The 20,615-nt window shown below is 44.5% G+C and overlaps 1 protein-coding gene across 1 annotated transcript in view; it reads right to left on the reverse strand.

Moving 5' to 3' along the window:
* The window catches only part of LOC128889819 (protein turtle), a 66,014-nt gene that overhangs the window by 25,958 nt on the left and 19,441 nt on the right, over positions 1 to 20,615 (reverse strand). The window contains exons 4-10 of the mRNA XM_054147823.1: positions 14,527 to 14,758; positions 10,775 to 11,110; positions 4,061 to 4,348; positions 3,462 to 3,871; positions 2,098 to 2,369; positions 1,542 to 1,714; positions 1,117 to 1,185 (exon numbers count right to left, since the gene is read on the reverse strand). Coding sequence (XP_054003798.1) covers positions 1,117 to 1,185; positions 1,542 to 1,714; positions 2,098 to 2,369; positions 3,462 to 3,871; positions 4,061 to 4,348; positions 10,775 to 11,110; positions 14,527 to 14,758 — 1,780 coding nt within the window. The remainder of the gene's footprint in view (positions 1 to 1,116; positions 1,186 to 1,541; positions 1,715 to 2,097; positions 2,370 to 3,461; positions 3,872 to 4,060; positions 4,349 to 10,774; positions 11,111 to 14,526; positions 14,759 to 20,615) is intronic.

Genomic DNA, 20,615 nt, shown 5'->3' on the forward strand with positions numbered 1-20,615 from the left:
TGTTCCCTGCGTCCTCTTAAACACCGTTCAATCGAATAAGCATCCCTCTACAAATTCCCATACGTCGTTCTCTCGTTTCGTTACCTATTCCGCTACAATATCGGCCATCTACGATCCACGCCTACCCATGCAGCCTGGACTCTCTCCTCGGAGACGAGAACCGGATAAAAATCTGTACAGGCGTGTAGGGAGGAATCGTGGCGGGGCGTGTGTACAAATGGAAGGCAATGAACCGACGGATTCGAGGGGAAGGAAATAAAAGCGGAAACAGAATGAACGGCTCGATGGGTTTTCCGATACGATAAGTCGCGACGGAAGTCTTCGTTCCTCTTCTCTTCTCGCGCTGCGCGCCTCTTCCTCTTCGCCGTTCTACTTTTTTTCGTAGAATCCTCTCTGCGTTCTACGTATCTCAACCCTCCCTCTCTTACTCCTTATTCGAAGGGGGTAGTTTGAACGTAACTTTGAATTTCTCGCGCGGAATCGGTATTTTCAGGAGAGTTTCATCGAGCTTCGCGAGAGAAGAGAGGCGAGGCGAGGCGAGGCGTCTTTACGAAATCGTTCAACCGAAATTCTTTGTCAGCGAAGCGAGCCCAGCTTTTAGGGAAGAGCCATCGGTCCCCGACGGTTTTTATGGTCGATCGCGCTCGAATACCGGATCGTCCCTTTGATTCCTGCTGCGGCTTTCATTTCCCCATACCTCCCCTTCTCCCCGACAACTGGTTGTTTCGACGCTTCCATGATCGCCTCTTTCTCCCTTTCGCGAACGAGGGGTTGCTCGACTAATTATCAGGCGAACGAGAAACTTCGGGCGTTTTTCCAGAATTATAAAGTTTCGATACAGCTCGACAGGTCTGATAAATGATACAGTATCGGGGACGTTTAATGGCAGAGTGAGTTCAATTTTTGTGGATATCGAATACTCGTGTGCATGGATGCAGTAAGGGGTTCCATTAACTACCAGACATTCTCATGAAAATACTTATAAAGCTACAACTTTCTTCTTATACAATTTAATGCAAACTAGTTTATCAAACAATTTCTCCTACACGAACGCCAGAAATTTCCTGATCACCTGACGCAATAATTTTCTACGTAGATCCCGATCGATGATCTTACCGCTTTGATCCGTGGCTGCAGCTTGACCGGCGCTCGAGGATGGCGTCGCTGAGTGTGTCAGTGTCACGTCTTCGAGGCCGAAGCGATAGAAAAAAGAAGGAAAGAGTTTTGCACAGAGGGCAATTCAGTTAGTCGGTTAATACGGACGTGGACTATTAGTGGTGATATTAGTGAGACAGGTGATTGTCGAAAAGGACTTTGAAATACTCTCTATATGGAATTCTCACAGAAAAGGATCAATTATCACGTCTATCATGTACGAATGAATTCTCGTCAACTATGGCTCGATTTGTTGTCATTAACAGATAATCTTGGATGGTCACCGATCCAGAGTTGATAAAAAGGATGATTGGACTCGTGGTATAATTTGTACGCTTATTCCAGTGATAAAAAAAAAATTAAGAAAGTAAAGAAGTGGTCGTTACCGAGCGTCCTGATGGTGATGCTTTTGCTCAGCATCCCATCGCCCAAGGCGTTCTTCCCGATTACTTGGAACTCGTACAGCGTACCTGGTGTCAGGTTGTTGATCGTCACCGTTGTGCTACCCGAAGGAGTCACGGGAATCGTCGCCCATTCCGAGGTGCCCGCTTCTCTGTGCCTGCGTAGGACCAGACCAATTTCTTTCAATTTTAACCAAGTACATCTTTATTCAGGATGGGCTACTCTTCTTCTTAATTGTTTTAATCTCTATTCGAAAGCTAGAAGTTTATTACTATTTTACTTCAGACTGTTAATTTTACTCGTCTCTCATATAATTAAATGTAGTTTCTAATTCGATACTTTGTTTTTAGGGCTCCCCAAATTTCATGCAAGAGTATCCATACAAATTCTGTTTCCTACCTTCTTGCTTATAGAGCAATATATTTGATTAATAATTCTATAATAATTCAATAATTCTATAACCTTCGTTTACCTCATCCATCCCATCAGCTCAGGTACAAACCTCCCTTATTAACATTAGAATTTTCTCTTGAAGCTTACCAAATGGTGTAGTCTTGCTTGTAGTCAGGCCCGCCGGAGTACCCTGGCAGCCAGGACAACGTGACCGAGAACTCTGTCGCGGTCCCAGTGACGTTGTAGGGGGCGTGTGGTTGCGTACCCTCGACTATCAGCTGGGTGGAGGCTGATATGGTCGCCACCTCATTGGACGCGATGCACTGGTAGAAGCCGAAGTCCGATCGTCGAAGGCTCTCGATCGTTAAATTGCCACCGACGATCTTCGCCCGATTGCGCTGTATGGACATGCCGTTCCTCTGCGCAATTGAAATCACGATACAAACGCGAGTCGAGGCCCTAAACGGACAACGAACCGTGCACGCGAGTCGCGACATTCGTGGCTTCCACTCGAGACGCTTTCCACGTGTCTCGAATGAATAAAAAATAAAGTTGCTTTGTCTAATTGGCATCGTTCAGAGAATTGATCGGGCTCATTGGCATCAGAATTTTTTTAGTAAAAGGTAATGTGTCGTGAGTGTTGAATAACATCGAAATTAAGAAAAGTATCGAGTTATAGAGTTAGTTTTATTTTATTAGTTATAATATTAGTAACATGTACTTATTTTAATGTCTACAGTTCACGTAGGTGTGTGATTAATAAATTAATCGATGTTTGAATTGTGTTCGGTTGTAGATATCGAGTCGATATAACCTGAGGCGTAAATGGCATTGAATATTCAAGTGCTGCAGTGAATATTTCCAGTAGAGTGATAATAATATCTGGATCATTTGATGGACTACTAGTAAATGAAGCTGCTCTCAAAATATCTGAAGCTGTCGATGCCAATGCTGTATAATTCATTCGAACGATGGAAATTTCTGAGTTCATTCCATTTCCTTCATTCTTTATGAAATGGCGCATAATACGATCCACGTTGAAGCTATTCTGAGCCAGAGGTGAGTAAAACTTTAATCGAATGATAGATGATAAAGTTAGAATGAATTATTTACCAATTTATTTGTAACATTTGTTCAAGACAGCCATTCATTTTTGATACGTCGCTCGAAATGTTCGTCCAGATAAGAATACATTTCAAAGACAGTAAACAGGTATAATAGGTTTGATAAAAATATATTTTTTCCTTTCGACTGTGTACATTTAATTTGTTCAAGTATATTTTTTCCCCATACGATACAATTAAAAGTTTCCTAATTAGGACACAGGAAAGAAATTCTATTTGATTTGCCCATCTCTGCTCTCGACTAAGTAAGACATTCGCTACATTTTCGACTAAAAGACTCGGGTACCAAAGTGTCAACGTATGCAAAGCTTCAGTTACACCCCGAATACCAAATCGCCAGGATCCGTTGACAAGTAGGTTACTACTTTGGAAACGAAGTTAGCGTACCCTGTGCCATTGCAGGGTGGGTTTTTGCGTGCCCTCGGCCTCTTGAGCGTCGCAGTGCATCTCGACGGTTTCTCCGACCTTCTTCTGATAAACTGGATCCGGCTCGAGGGTGAACACAGGTGGGTTTCGCACGAGGACCTCCATGGGACCCGAGCTGCCCTGCGTGCCCTGGGCGTTGTAGGGCGTGCACGTGTATCTGCCTTGGTGATTCTCGTTCACCCGTGTAAACAGCAGGGAGCCATTGTTCATGACGACGATATCCTTCGTCTGATAAGGCTCGAGCAGCCGCTTGTCCTTCGTCCAGGTCACGTACTGAAGGGGTGGGTTGGCCTTTATGTAACACTGGACCACCCCTGCCAAACGGAAGGGCAGGTATTGAACAGTTGGGGTGAAAGTCACCTTTGCTGGATCTGAAAATATCGATATCCCTGTGAATATTATTGTTTCTTTGAGGAAATATAATTAGTTGGGGTGGTTGAGAGGTGTTTGAATGGACACTGAAAGGGACATAGGAAACATACACGGAATTGTATTTAATTTCAGAGGTTTTATAACAACTCTGGTTAGCACGAGATTATATAAAAAATGTTGGAACTTACATTCCACGTTGAGATAAGCACTGGCGCTTTGCGGGTCTCCGATACCATTCGTCACTTCGCAGAGGTACTGGCCAGAGTCATCGGCGCTGACGGGATTGATGACGAGGCTGCCGTCCGCCTTGATGGACACCCTTGTGTCCAGAGCGGAGACCTCCGTGACTGGTGCGCCTTCGCGGAACCAACGCACGGTCACATTGCCTGGGAGAGCCTTCGCCTCGCAAGAGAATTGCACCTTTTCACCCTCCAGTTTCGTTTGGTTCGTGGGTGCCGCTGTGATCACTGCTCCGCCTGTTGATGGAGAACAATTTAGTCTACAACAAATCTTCATAGTCCCTCGACATCTAGTACCTACTACCCAGTTTGAAATCTAATCCAGAACTGACTCGGCGATAAAAAGGTGATGAAATATGACTAGAGGGTGGTGCAGTCATCGACCAGCGGTCCAGCGTCTATCGGCGACGCCTGTCGACGTCAGTTTAGCCGGTGACGCCGGATATACACTGGCCAACCAATATCCTGACCGAAACGATGGGGCCCCACTACGCCAAAAGCTTTTAACTTTAGCTGCAGCGCGGAAGCGCGACGCGAAACGAGATTTCATCGTTCCGGAGAGTGAAAATCGGCTCGCGAGACGCCGCCGACGTCGATAAATAAACAAACGGGGACCGAGATAGATATTCCCCATTTAACGAGGAATGAATAGACGTCGCCGGATCAATGTTGGGGAACGTTTGGTATTTCATCGCTTCGAGCACAGAGCGATCGATTACGGTTCAACATTTTTTTACGGCCGTCTAAGGAACGTTTCACTATTTCTCTTTACAGTATCGTTAAAGGCGGAAGCCTTTGTTGGCCTTTGAAGAATAATTTTTGTTAGATTGCAACGTTACCCGTAGTTTGGCACGAATTTTTCAAATGCAAAGTCTTCGTTTCGTTGAATTTTTGCGAGCAGAGCGTAGGAAAAATTGGAATCGGCTCGCAAGAGTTCGATAAAAAGGAAAGAACAGCGACGAGGAAGGAGGTGAAGGAAGAAGCGTATTTGCAGCAGGACGCCTCTGCACTCGAGGAACCGCCTTTTACTCGGACGACTCCTCGCTCCGAGACCTCGTAAAAAGGATCAACAAGGTGCATTATATTCTCGTCGATATCCAAGAGGTCTCCCTAGGCCGTGCTTGAAGAATTTTAAAACTTGCGGCTTTCGAGAACAAGTTCCTCGTCGCGGAGGCGAGGATCTTGACGTATAATGGGAGGAAATCGATCACGCTCGACAAAAGACCGAACTTCTTCTAGGGATTCAACAGTATTTTCTGCAATCCGATCTATCGTCGCTCGTCGGGAATTAGGCTGGCTCGCCAGGTGTCCTCGGGAATCTTCCACCTTCCATCGAACCTTCCAAATAGCCCCTCCTTACCCTCGAATACAATTACACAATAAAAACACTGCACAAGTACTATTCAAAACTTACAATTGACATGTTTAAATCAGAACAACAAAGGTGTAGAAATCTCATCAGAGCTTGTTCCATTCTCACAAAGTTAATACTGGAATTCCTCTAAGGAATATTTGATTAATTTACGCCGATGGGAAGATATATATATATGTACCAAAAACGGAGAATATGATGTAACTTTCGAAGCGGAGCCAAAATTATCCGTACTTTGATTTCATTTCCTGCTGCTTCGTCGCTCGCCTCGCTTCGCCTCGCTTCGCGAACAATGGCGGCACGCGGTTGAATGCGCGCGAACGTTCCCAGGAATTGGAAACCGCAACCGCGGGCGTACCGTGGATTCCGCGACGCTGAAAACGTGAAGTTAACTTCACGGACAAAGCAAAGGATCCTCCGTTGAAGGGCCAATGAGATTCAACGGAATCCAGGCTGCGGGCTGGCCGCGTTCGCGCGTGCCGTTCGCGATCCGAGCATCGTGGACGCGGATGAATTTAAACGCGGCCTGCTCGGTAAATATTCACAAGCTGAATTAAAAAGTTTTGCATTCGTCGTCCAGCTGTCCCTCGCACCAATGAATTCGAAATCGATGCGGAAATTTTGTAGCTTTGTTTGCGTCGACGTTGTTGGGAAATTGGTCCAGACGATGTAGAGTTCGTTTCTTTAGATTTGACGGTTCTTTGGTACAGGAAACTATGATCTAAGGAAAACATAAGCTCGATTCAGCAGAGACAGAAAATTAACTGCAGCGAGGAATCGAATCTATCTCGTTCCTACAATAAAATAATTCTCATCGCGGTCCTATTTGCAACGTAGGAAATTCCAGCATTTTGCATAAAACTGCGAGTTTAACGATCGTTTTCGTCAATCTCCCAACGAGGAAGAGGCCTCCCAACGCGGTAGCACGCTCCAACGGATGGAAACGACGACTCCGACGGGGATGAATTTCGGAGTGGAAGCTTGGTAAATATTCAAAGAGCAGATTCAAAAGTTTCACGCCGTCGAGAGGAGCAAGTTCGGGCCCGGGCTTCGTCGGTTCGAGGATCCACCGCATTAGTGGCGCGGAGTCTGTTGGCGCTGTTTTATACAGCGGAGGATGAGAAGAGCTCGTCTACTTTGCACCCAGGGCTCGTTGGAGTCTCAGCCAGGGACGCCAGTGGGGTTTATTAGTCCGAAACTTTCGCCAGACTTTTAGCCGCTCGTATAAATCTAGCGTTCGCGAAAGCTCGAATGGGCTTCTAAAGACACATTCTACTCGCGTCCGATCATCGTGATTATCAGAGGAACATCTCAAGTCAAGGATAAAGAGTGTTTCAGATTTTGTTTTTTTGAATCGAGAAAGTGAACTCCCATTCTGCTGGGAACTTTTAAAATAAACCAAGGGAATGCAATACGCATAGGTGCGTGTTGTAATTGAGATTGCGCGGTGCTAGTTACTATAGTCATTGTCGTAAGAATTGGTTTACACAACACACACTTTATACATTACGATTAGAATGCTTGATTTCCCAGCTAATTTCAAACGATAAACGGCGCATATTCAGAAGTGATCTCCGTTTAAACCCCTTTCGTCTCAATTAATACCTTCTCTCATACACAATATATTATTTTTTAGATTTAAGAGATCTCAAAAATTCAGTCCTAATTACGAGTCTGCAAAGAGAGTATTCCTGTCTTCCTCGCGAAAAGATTGAAGAATGTCTAAAGGAGTTCTTAATACTGGGAAAACAAGGACAACGAGGGTAAGACAACGATGATGAAGACGAATGCTTTCGAAATCTCGTAACGAAGCTTACAAATCCGAGGTGCTCGTGGAAAACAAGCAGGGAGGCTGGTAAGGAGAAAAACAGGCTGTGTGCACGGGGAACGAGACAAATCGCCTTTTAACTCGTCCCATTTGCCAACGAACAACCTAATTGGCTCCTGTCCACGTTGCTCGGGACACTTAACGCTCCAACCGTTTTGCGTAGCACGAATTTTATCGCTCGTCTGGTACCTCTAGCAAAGTCATCGACTTCTGGGCCCTCCGGACATCTCAGCGCCTACAAGGTGACAACCGAACTAACAAAACGGCCAGTATTGGTTGCCGCATACCGGGTGCAACATTGCGCCTACGAAATGGCAACCGAACCGACAAACCAGCTAGTGTAGGTTGCCGCATACAAGGGGCACATTTGCGCCTACGAGATGGCAACCGAACTGACAAACTGGCTGGAATAGGTTGTCGCATCGCAGGGGTACCTCCGCGCTTACGAGGTGGCAACCGGCCCGACATACCATTTAGTATAGGTTGAACATCTCCTAATAACTCATGAAGAATGACGTAATATACGGCATCGTGGACATTTTTTCTTTAATTCCCCTTCATTTCCTAGCACACTTCCCTTTAATTTCCCTTCATTTCCTTGCACATTTCTCTTTAATTTCCCTTCATTTCTGTGACATTTCCTGGTACATTTCTCTATAATTACGCCTCATATTAAAGGGAAATGTAGCAGAAAATGAAGGAAAATTAAGGGGAAAATGTACCAGAAAATTTGAAGTTTTCAAAGTTATGGGACGATCTGAACTGTTATCATTTTTGACCGAAACATCTTGAAGTAATATCGTTACCGCGTGGACGTTTCAACGTGACCCATCGGAGGCGATTCGGTTAAACGAGATTTTAAGAGGTTCCATAAAATTGCTGGTAAAAGCGTGGCTGGACTCCACGCGAACGGAGCTCTATCCTCTCTCTCTCGATGGAATCGACGAGAATAGGAGGCTGGATTTATCTCGGGAATCGATCCACGGCTGCGATAATTGCTCGCAGGAATTTCGTGGCGGGTCGTCGACACGAATCGGGGAACACAAAAACCGGACGAGTCGCGACGTGGCATTTTCTGGCGTCGCGGTTATCGGAATTTCATTATCGGTGCTCCATCGATCGCAGCCTACCGAAAATACCCCCGATAATCTCTAACAACAACCCGCCTCGATAATTATCGTTGCGATTCGCCGTGCATTAACTCTACGAACCACTTCCCTGACACGCGTGGGCATTCTTTGCTTTTCGAGGGAAACCGCTGGAATTATTTTAAAATGAAATTAACATACGCCAGGAGCTCGAGAATTCTTTATTTATTAATTGGGGAATTAGAATGGATGTCCTGATTTTACTGGATTGTATGGATTTAGTGTATTCAGGTTTGTTCGTATCACTGATGAGGCAATAATGATCTATTTAAAATTATTCACTGTGGATGGATACTGCCCTCATCGAGGATAATATTAACCTACATGCATTTACAAGAGAAGCGTAAATTTATTCAATTGAACATTCACGTAGCGAACAACCTCAAGAATGTAACATTCATTCACTTGCATCCGTTATTACATACCAATGCGTACAATTCAATAGGATTAGGATCTCCATTTTAGATTCATTGATTTATGGATGAAGAATGTTTAAATGAATAGAAAAAACTTTACAAATGTCTTATTGTCGTAAGATAATCAAAGTTTTCATTTTCGACTATTGAGGAGGCGTTTACGGGTTAATTACCATCGCGTGGATAAATTCTCTTCACGGGTTTGGAAACCGAGGGTACGCGGTTCACTGGATGCTCCGCGAAACCGGAAGGCGACTTATTTCCGACGTCCCGTTGCGCTAATCCATCCAAAGCGGATTTCAGCTCCCGAGGCTTTCCGTTTCAACTTCTGCACGAAGACAGTCGTCGCCCGAGTCTATAAAAAGCGGGTTCAGGCGAGTTGCGATGCTTTTCCAAGCGGGAATAAAAATTTTACGCGAGGCTCGACATCGACGAGCACAGAAGCAATCGACCCGATTCGAAGAAAGGACAGAAGTGAAGGAATTGAAGCGATCGAACTTGGACACGGTCCAGAGCAGTGGTCGCTAACTGTGATACTTTGTTTTGATGAATATTGCGTTACGTTAAGTTAAATAAAAATTGAAATGCTAGGTTCATTTTATTATTTTATGAGCTTGAGTTGAAGTTTGTATTTAAGAATATATATGGCTGCATCGAGTACCGTATTCAAGAAGATAGGGTGATTGCAATATTTTTATTTTTCGGTCTGCAGTTATTTAACGACTTTATTCAACCGTATTATTGTAAAAAGAAGGCAGAAATAAAATGTCAATACAGGGGCATTGTATTATATTGAGGCAGGGTGGAAGGTTCAAACTGGTTGCCTGTCGCTAAATCGATACGAGGGCGTGTAGAGAACGGTGGCTAAGTTGTTTCGGTAGATTTAATAAATTTTAACGAAAATATGTAGTTTAACATTAAAGGAAAATGTTGAGCTTCGCCACGATTTTATACTCGTGACAATATTTTTAAATTAATATCAAAAATATTCATAATAGTCATAGATCAAATTTAAACCCAATATATTACCAAAAAGGAATACAATAAAAAATTAAAGAATCGAATATTTTATATGCCAACACGAAAGCATGATTTACTTTGAATGTGTTTTGTTTAATCCACGCTATTATCAGCTTTTAGTATACTAACTCGGAGACTTTTGTAGGAAGTAAATGACCAAAAACGATGGCATTGTATAGCAGCTCTATTACGTCTTTTGTAGTTGGCAACCACTGTTGTAAAGATTATGATACAGCTTCAAAGGGACGACGAGGCGTTATTACGATCCTCCAATGGGTTAATCTTCGTTCCAGCCGACAGACTCACGGCTGTCACGTTTGCAGTTGCATTGTCTGGCCGATTAGCACGTTTCCGAAACGAAAGCGGCGTTATGGGGCTTTTTAGGGATTATGCGAATGCATCGCATCGTGCTGGTAACGCTTTTCTGTCAGAGGGTAACGTTCAACAAGACCTGATAACTTAAACATGAACGTATAGGTTATTTCTCGCTTAAAAACACCGGGATAAAACAATTTAGTTCATTCTCCTTTCAGTTTTATCTTTTAATACCCCTTCTTTCTTCCTATCCTAACGTTTATTGCTCTATCAAAGTATTATCGTGTTCCTAAGCAATAGGATTATTGTATCAATGAGGTAATGTATTCTGTCGATAGGATTCGGCATTGTAGAACCCTGCTTGATCGAAGGATATATCGACGGAGCATTCTCCGTTATCAGCAGTGCGATCTACTATACCGAACGGGTGTTCTACGTTACCAAATCTTATCGACAGACTACAATACCTCTTTGAAAGCTAGAATAATGAAATATAATGATTTATACAGCTCTCTGGATTGGAGTCTGGATCGGAGACTCGAGGTAAGACAGTGTCGTACTCACCAGCGATAATAACACGCGCAGTGTGACTGATCTGTCCCTCTCCGTTACGGGCGATGCACGTGTAATCCCCGATGTCCTCGTTCTTGATCGTCGAGATCCTGAGCTCGGTGCCGTCGTTGAATATCCCAATGGTGCTCGACGGCTCGACTGGATTCGCGTCCTTGTACCAGAGGATTTCAGGCGTTGGCGTGCCCTCAGCCTGGCAGTTCAATATTATCGCGTCGCCCACGTTCACGTAGATCATCTCCTCCGGCGTGATGCTGAACTTTGGCGGTGCTGCGGAAACAAACCACGCGTTCTTATCCCCTCGTGCGGTTCTCGACGCCACGAACGAATCTAGTGAAATTGAAAGAGGATCGGTCCAAAGAGGATAGACCAGCAGGAACCGCTCGATCGAGGTTAGAGCCCCGTCCCACCCCCATCACACGTGAAATTATGCTCGAAGGTATTTCAACACGTGATTTCGATTCACAGTGTAGCAACTTCTGCTCTTTATTTCACGTGGATGCGTATTTAAGGTTAAATGCATTTCAATACACACTGTTATTTTCAACCTATAACCATCTGACTCTGAGGAAATATACGTAATCTAGATATTTGAAGATTCATTGTATTTTGTTCTTTAATATTTCACGCAATACCGTGTCCGTAAGTATAATGTATATTTTTGTCAGGAGTCAAGTAGGTTACACAATAGGTTTACCGAGGATCAAGCACTTGCAATTTGTATTTAATTTTCAAGGTTTTCAAGTTAGTCGAATTGCAAGTATTTTTTAAGAATACATTTCACATATTTCTGTTAATTTGTCACAATTTAAACAATTACTTTCGAGAACATTTTCCAATTGTTTTCCAAGTTGTAAAATTCAATTAAAGCGTCGACACTCAAATCGTACAAATGCATTTGAAATTTATCCTGGGTATTAAATTTGACACATCGTCATGCATTGCGATAAATTGAACAATTTTTCAAGCGAATAAATAATGCGAATATGACAGTGGCGGAAAAATAGCTCGTAGATTTCGTGTTGAAGGATGAAAATGACAGTGCATGATGAGATTTCCCTCAACCTTAAAAATCCAACGACGGCCATCTCCGATGAGAGCGCGGTATTCTTTTAACGGCGGGTCGTCGAACGGTCGAAGAAGATGCCGCGACAGCGTTGAGACGATGCATTAACTCCGTGAAAACGGCATTAAGGGAACAATCAAACCCTCGAATCGCGAACAGCTCAGAAAACGCTTCTGCCGGAGCTCTTCGAACGTTTTTATCTTCGAGGAGTTTCCCATTCGGTAGGAATCACGCCTGGCCCTTCAACGACTTCGACGACCGCCGCGGCGCACAAAGGCTGGTCCATTTTCGCCGCGCAAAGCGTCGCTCGTCGCGGTGTATTCGCGAACAGAGAATAAAGAAGGGAAAGAAAAGCGAATCTACGCTGGGAGACAAGAAAATTCACCCGGACTATTACCGCAGCGTCAACGAGGTCTCTCGACCACTTTAAAAAACCGCTTTATGGCTTCGCGATCCGAGAGAAATCGGTGCTGATCGCGATTCTCGATGGCAGAAATCATTTTTCACGAGACGAAGGACTCGAAAACTATTTGCCGAACGTTCTATAGAGGAGAGTTGCGTATTAGTGCACCTACTGCATTTTCATGAATAACTTTATCGATTAGAGGATTCTGTATTGCCGAGTCTCATCGACAAAATCTATCTTACTAAACGTTGCATTTGAGATCGAGCACACTACCGACCGAGCTTTAACCTCATTTATACATTAAAATTCTCTATAACTCGATAAATAAAAATCACGAATATCTCTCATCCTAGAAAGACTTCGAGTGGAACGATTTTCGCAACTCTTCTCCGCGACAGGGTTGCCCGGGGGTCGATCGAGCAAACGAACCAGATTAATAATTCGTCGATTGCAAGGTACATGTAACAGCTTTTCGCGGACACGCGCGGAGAAGTGGGGATCGGAAGAAACTAGGCAGACAAAGAGCCGTGGGCGAAAACACGAGGGGCGGGAAGGGGCGGGGTGGGGTGGGGTAGCGGAAGCAGGGGCAACAGTTTACGGGGTGTAACGCGAGCAAACGAGCGGACAGAGACGACTTGAAAAGTACAAAGGGAGCCTCTGAACGCTTTCGCTGGCCGAGTGGTTCTCTCTTTGACGCCGCTGGCAAATCCTCAGTCGTCGCAAACGTCGTCGCTGACGTTTCCCCGCGTCATCCGCGTCGACGTCGACGGGCGTCGAGTGTGGCCGTGGGCTCGACGTAGACAAGCGTAGACAAGCGTCGACGAGGAACGACGCCCACTCGGCTGGGAACGAGGAACGCGTCGTAGGAGGCGTCGACGAGAGGAGAGGGGTGGGGGTGGGGGTGGGGGACCGAGGAATTTCCTAAGCCCGTCTAAATGTTTCTCTACCCCCGCGGCCCGTTCCCGCCGTCGTTTATGGCCGAACAAAACGCGGCAATAAGTTTTCCTTTCTCAGCGCCACCATTTCTCTCCGCTCCTCTGGTTCCCTATCGCTCGGTTCAGCGACCTCGCGTCGTCGACGACGTCGTCGAGCGTCGCGTCTACGTAACGCGTAAAACTTTATCGCGTCGCTCGACGAAAGAATTGAATCGAATTCACCCGGGAACGACACCTACGTTTCACTGTTTTTCCTTAGTTTCCCTTTCCACTTCCTTTAACGTCGTTTTCTCTTTTCGTTTCTCTTTTATCAGCGCCGCTTAACGGATATTCTCCTCGGTAGCAGTGCTTCTCAAATATCAGCCTGTTGTTAAAATTATTGGACGGAGGCCTTCAAGCACCCCCTCCTTCTTTGTAAATATCCTTTGTTCAATTAAATTTACTTTGAAATTACACATAGTCTTGAACGCAATTCCACCATTTTCCACTTTGATCGTACTTTGACCCATAAAATCATTCCTTAGATTCTACGGTATATTTTTTATTTTTTTTTTTTTACAAGGGTAGAGAAACACTGCCTCATGTTATTCGCGTCCATCGTTTCGACGTGCGTTTCTTCGAGGGTATAAAAAATTTACTGGTCCTCGCGAAATGGGCGAGGAAAGGAAGAGGGTCGGTAACGTTCGCCAACTCTGCAAGTTCCTGCCCGCGTTACAGCCGCCGTAAAAGTGCGCTAGTCGTCGTGGCCGTAAAATCTTCTTAAGCTTCTAGGTAATATTAATGAGACGCTTCGAGGTACGATTGAACGCGACGTAACTACGAGTCACGAAACTGATAGAACTTTCGATTCGAGAAGGAGCGCCCCTTAACCCCTTCGTGGACGCGCAGTGATTATCTTTTGTTAACCAGCCTGTTTTGTAAGCATAACGGAATTGATAGAAAATAATTATTTGAAAATTTAATGTAAATTGATTGATTACGATTATTGAATTATATACTATTCTATGCATTTGAAAATTACGCTACATGTGCTGAGGATGATGTGGCAGAATTTAAAGAATGATCTTTGATGGGCACAGAGCTGATACTGTCGTAATAAGACTGTTGACGTTTAAGCAAATTCATATTTTTCCATAAACATCGGTCTAGTGATAATAGTATGAATTAAACGATCAATTTCAAAGTGGTGATAATTTAGAATACATTATTTTGTATTAAATGTAGTATAAATTGTTTGAAAGTGGCACGAAGGGGTTATCAAAATTGTCTTTGTAAATGTCGTTGGAAATGTAGCGGTTGAAAATGAACGTGGCGTTAATAGGGATCGAAAGGTACTCACCATGGACGTCCAGGTGAAACCAGGTACCATTCTTGTGACTGTTGGGCGACCTGTTGAGGAAGACGACCTTGCACTCGTACCATCCTTGATCGGTCTCGCGGATGTCGGTCAGGTTGAGGCTCGCCACGCCGTACGGTGAATTGGGGCTCACCTTCGAGACTCGACCTTCGTAACCCTCGCCACTGTGGGTCGGATACGACTCGTACCATATGTATATCGGTATCTCCTGCCCCTTGCACCAACACCAACACGCAACATAAACGAGGGATCGCCATAAACGGGCACGTACTGGTGCGAGACACGTTCTTTTGGGAGCTCGAGCGAAGCTACGATTTCAAAGGCGTATTCTTCGATCGTGTGCTAGATTTGGTGGCGATACGCTGACCTTGAACATTTCTGGTCTAATGGTACCTCGTTTACTAGACGATCGTACAGTATCGGAGGTTCTGACACACAGAAAAGCTAGGTGCTGCGCGAAAACTTGAAATTTCTCTCTCGAGAGATCACGATCGACTCGCCTGGCTCGCGATCAAATGTCAAGTAGATATCTAAATACTCGCTCGCACCAGCCGTTAGGGGGTAATGAAATGACAAATGACGAAGACAGGAGATGCAGCGTGTGTGAAGAGCGGGAGAACGATCTACGATTGGCCGCGACTCGGTCCAGATAGGCATGGTCCTTTGCGAACGTAACGAGCACAAGTGTCCTTCCTCTCTGTAATCCAACGACGCGCCCGAGGAGGATTTCTCTGAAACTTTCATGCTCGTTACGTTCGCCCTGGTCAGGAGGACGCCACGACAACTGGCATTCTCCATGCAAGACTCTGCTACGGCGAACAAAGGGCTCCGATGAAATAGTAATCCCCGGGTACGTGCATGGGCGAAAGAGGCTGTTGGGAAGCTGAGAAAGAATACACCAAAAAAGACAAATTTCATCTAATCGAGCGTCCGCTTTAAAACATTTTTATCCTTTCGGTGGAAAATTAATCGACTGGACAGACTTTGTTTTTGGAGTTTCTTAGCTGTTAATGGACACTCGATTAAGACTGAAAGTCTGTATTCTCCAAAAAGATTTTCCAAAAGGATCCCCAGGATTGTGTTAACGAACAAAATTCTGAAGCTCCTCTTGGAGAATCTTTCGCAATATCCATGAAAAGTTTCCATGCGAAACGCGTGCCATGCAAGAAGGATCATCGATCGCCGATAGCCATTGCGGAGAATTAAGGAACTCGAGCGTAAACGATCGTTCGATCGACGAAACAATTTCGTTACCAGCGATCGATGATCGTCGTTATGCAGCGACAGTAAAGTCTGATACAGATAGGGAGGCATCGTGCAATGGGTCGACGCATTCGACGAGAATGGAAGAGCTTCCTCGATCGGTCTCAGGGCATTGTTTCCGCGCGTTTTGCGCGAAACGGAGAATAAAACGGTTGCTTTTCGAAACGTTTCGTTGCTCCCCCTTCCCAGAAAATTACTGATCGAAGACGCAGATAGAAGCAGACGAATTTCAATTTTCTGCATGATTTTTCTAAAGGGCAGTTCCCTCTTTTAGATAGAAAAAGATGGTTTATATTAATTAGGGCAGTATATCTGCAACAATAGATGGAAAATCTATTATTTCTAATGCAGAAATTCTCTTCCTCTCTAACTAGGTGGTCTAACAAAAAGTTTCCTCAGGAGTCAAGCACCATTCTAGCATTCAGCCATCACTCGTCCGTTTCTGATAGTCGATCGTCAGAGGCGTAGCGAGTCGACCGGGAAAATTGGCAACGCCGAGAGACGGGGAAAATATTTCCACGACGATCGTTCCCATTTCGTGTTCCATTCTCGTCGCGTCGTCGCTTCGTCAACCGATACTTATCGGGCCTGCGTCGAGAGGCAAGAAATCGTTCGCAGAAACGACGGATCTACTCATGTCTGGCACGGAACGGGGCCATTCTACTGGCGCGCGTTTGGCAGCCTGTACGAGGGTAGAAAACACACAAACACACAAACAAACACACACACACACACACACACACAGAGGGAAGAGAAAAAATAGAAGAAGAACGGGGAAAGAAAATAGTCGAAGGAGCAAGGAAACTCGGGAAACGTGCCGTGACGATCGTACGTTGGCCATTGACTGCCCCAGTTGACGGTTTCTATTTCGAGCTGGCCTACTTGCGGCGACGAACGGCGTCGTCGCCGGCCGGCGTCGCAGACGTCGTGCTCCCAACCACGACATCACAAACGATTTCAATATTATTCTCCCCCTTTGAGCCGCGGAGGACTCGTTCGATATCTCGATTCCGCGGATGTCGCGCCCGCTACAGGGTGCCCCATTTAGGAGAAGAGTTACTCGAGGAAGGCTTTCTCCAGTAGCTTTCTACTTGTCTTAATGGCGTTGAACAAAATAGAAATTTTTGGTAAGCATAGGAGTGATACTATCGCCATGTATATGAATTTTTGAAAATAAAGCTTCATATAGGAATGCTGAGGATTTTAAGAAAATGTTTTCTTTTCATTCCCTTCATTCTCCATTTGCCATCAGTACCAACTAGATATCCTTTACTAATTCCTTTCAAATAACCATCGCGATAGTTTGCATCGAATTTTGTTTACCTAAAGCACGCAAAAGTTGCGAGACGGAATGCAACGAAACTGGGATAAATTACTGGGCTGAATGGCACTTTCGAGGAGAGTAGGCCGAGCCCACCTATTTTCTCGTAGCCTGGCGCAACTCTGGTTTTCCGATTTACGAACCGGAGACGAAAGATGGGAAAGAGGAAAAACAAGCTTCCCTCCGCTAGGATACGTCGGCGTCGGCGGCTTCGAGCCTCGGCGGAATAAGTCGCACTCACTCGCGCGAACGCTCCGCGTTTACACCTACGAACCGCCCATGTAGGTCAGGTGACTGTTTTTATTTTACCCAGTTCACGAGCTCTTTTGTCTCCTCTCGTTCTATTAGGTTGGCGCGCACGTCAAGTACCGTTCTTTTTTTTATTTTTTTTTTTTATTTGTAATGTTTGAATTCTGCGCTACGACCACGCAGGTTTAACGACGTTTTATCGTCGATTGTTGCGCGTCGCATTCAGAAAGGACAAAATGTTGTCAACCGCGTGAGTGCATCTGTTCTCAAGGAGATTTACAGGTCCTCATATTTACTGGAATCTTTAACATTTTCAAATTGAGAGATGATGCGTTACTAACAGATTGTGTTAAATTGTTCCAAAAGTTTCTTTTCCAAATGTTTTATGTTTTATGAAACTTCTTGGTGCAACCTAATGTATCAGATTGAAAATTCAAATTAAACCACGAAACTTTTCTTTCGAGAACCTAATGTTGCTCCTGTTAATAGAGCATCCTATTTTTCCATTAAAATTCATTTTCACAAATACATTATCAGACTCGATTATCCCGACCGAATTCTTCAAGGATTAGGGTCGTTTGTGAACCAAGATGAACTCCGTCAACGTACGAAACGTCAGTCCAACCCTCGAGGGATTCATACCCCTCGAGTTTCCAGCCTCCCAAGAGAACGCAGGAAGCTTTCGCCGAGGAACTTGTCAACTGACAGACGAGGGCCTCGTTTTCAGCGGTCGAAGAATGAGTTTCGATGATTCATGTCGCGGTTCCCCGGACGAGAGGATGACACGGACTGAGGAAATAAAGCGTCATCGGGAGGTAGCCAGAGTTCTCCCAAGGGTGGAGAATCGCTTTCCATGCGCGCGAGTTCGGGAGAAGGAACGAGTAAACGGATGCAAGAACGGAAGCCGCATGCGGCACGTGTTGCGGAAATTTTGATAATTCATCGCTCTGGTGAGCGGGAGCGTACCCTCAGTCTCGGTTCTTTCGCTCGAGGGATGAAGGTTCATATATTTACAGGAGGCTCTCTCGTGTCCTCCGGAGATCGAGCGGAACTCCAAGCTAACCGAAACGAGTGAAATGTTAACGAGGCGCGAGCAGCGATGGGAACGAATGCCGCGCGAATTGGAACGGTTCTGGTAAAATTTTATGTATTTGTTCGAAGTGGATTAAACATATCTTCATGAAAATGTCATAGTATCATTCGCGAGGTTTTCCGGGTTAAAATGAGTACAAAACACGACCACATTCGGACTCCTTTTCATTTCAGGTTATTTGCAGAATTTTTTAGTAAGCTGTGAAAAAGCTGTAATTAAAACTAGTCCGAATGGGGTCATGTTTGAACTCGTTTTTCTCGAGAAAACCTCATGAATCCTTTGCTGATACTTTTTTGAAAATTGAAGAAGATTTAGAAGAATAAATTCTATAGTTACGAACAAGGCATTCTTTTTCATAATAATTCCTGCCACGGATTAAAGAACTTTAGGTTTCAATGAATATCCTGTATCAGAAAATCCGTGGCGACTTACAAGCTGCTCGCCTTTCCTAGATCGCGCTCCTCCGCGTCGAATTTAAGTGCAAATTACCCCCGCCGACAGGATCGCTCGGCGTTAATATTAATCGGGCAATTTGAAGGCGAAGCGAGGGAAATCCCGCCGTCGGAAAATCGAGACCCAACAGTTTCGAGAACACAGAGAACGCTACTAACTTTCGACGGACGCTCGATATTTACCTCGACGCTTTGTTTCAATGTCCTGACATTCAAAACTTTCTGCCCATCTTCGCCCTCTACCCACCCACCCCTTCGTCTTGTTCGCGTAGGTCTATATGTTCCGCGTGGAAATTCATTAACGTGCTCGGGAGGAAGGTGAGGCGGAGTTCTTTCGAGAATCGACCGACTGAACTCGATAGAGTTGCCGCGAGTTCGCTCGGAAGCGAGAAGAAAGACCAGGGAAATTGTTCCGGCGATGGTTTCGCGAAACTCACTATTTTCGCGGCAACTTCTACCCCGAGCGTTTTCTCGACAACGGCAGATCGATACTAGTTCCCCAATTTTCTGTAATTGGAATTGTTCTCGCTGAAAATATTCCATAAAGCAGCGTTCCCTTGATATAACACCACTAGTTGGGCCTGTTGGTGGTGTTATATCGAGGAGAGGTGGCGATTTTAGTTCAAGAATCGAGACTGAGCGATAGAAATACAAATTTTTCTTAAGACTGGATATAAGTTGTCTTTGGGACTATTCTTACGTCAAATGCACTAAAAATATTTGTTCCACACATGTTTCGAATACATTTTCTTTCCTCTCCAATGTTCACTTTCTTTGCAAAGCTTTACATTCGGTCTATTCTTCCGTGCCCTTCCAGGAAACGGGGTGCAGTCTAATTAAACGAGCGGAATTTCGCGAAACTCTCTCGGTTAACGCCGCAACTTCGTCGATTCCGCGCTAACTTATTACGAGAACACAGCCCTGGCTGGAGAACAATTAACGCAACGACACAGGGAGGAACTAATACACCAAGTACCTTCGAAAGGGTTTGCAATACAAGGAGGACAAGTGTTGTGAAACGACAACAACGGTAACCCAAGTTTCCCAATGAATTCCATTACATCTTCCACTCGATTACGGCACAGCCTCATCGTCTAGATTAATTTATCACGGTTACATACGCTTACTTTGCTGGAGTATCTTGCCACAAACGATGGCTTAATTGCGTAATTAAATAGCAATTCTCGGTTTCATTTTGATAGTTTTTAAAAATGATGGAAGAACAAATTACGTATTTGTGACGGACGAATGTTATTGAATGTGTAATTTAGTAATTTATCTACGAATTATCATTTTGTGATTATGCAAATTTTGTAATTTGTTTATTTATGTATCAATTTATTCATACGTTACGAACTGTATTAATAAATTAATACATGAATTTGCACGCGGTCACAATTGTACGTATGGCTCACCTGGGGCAAATTTTGAATACAAAACCAGCAAATAATACGAAAAAATCTCGGATAAAGAGAGAAGTCTGCAAACATCCTCGAAGCTCTTTTTGTTCAAATGAAATATTTTTCTACACTGTTCCCCCTACAAACAGTAACTTTGTCCACCATTGTACATCGTAACAACCTAATTAGTACTTTGTACGTTCGCCCTCAATCTAATTAGACATTCGGTACACTTTTAATATTATTTTCACGATGCACACGGAACGTTAGATTCAATATGTTGCTTAAAGTAG

The sequence above is a fragment of the Hylaeus anthracinus genome, unplaced genomic scaffold, assembly GCF_026225885.1.
Source record: "Hylaeus anthracinus isolate JK02 unplaced genomic scaffold, UHH_iyHylAnth1.0_haploid 11997, whole genome shotgun sequence".
Lineage (NCBI taxonomy): Eukaryota > Metazoa > Arthropoda > Insecta > Hymenoptera > Colletidae > Hylaeus > Hylaeus anthracinus.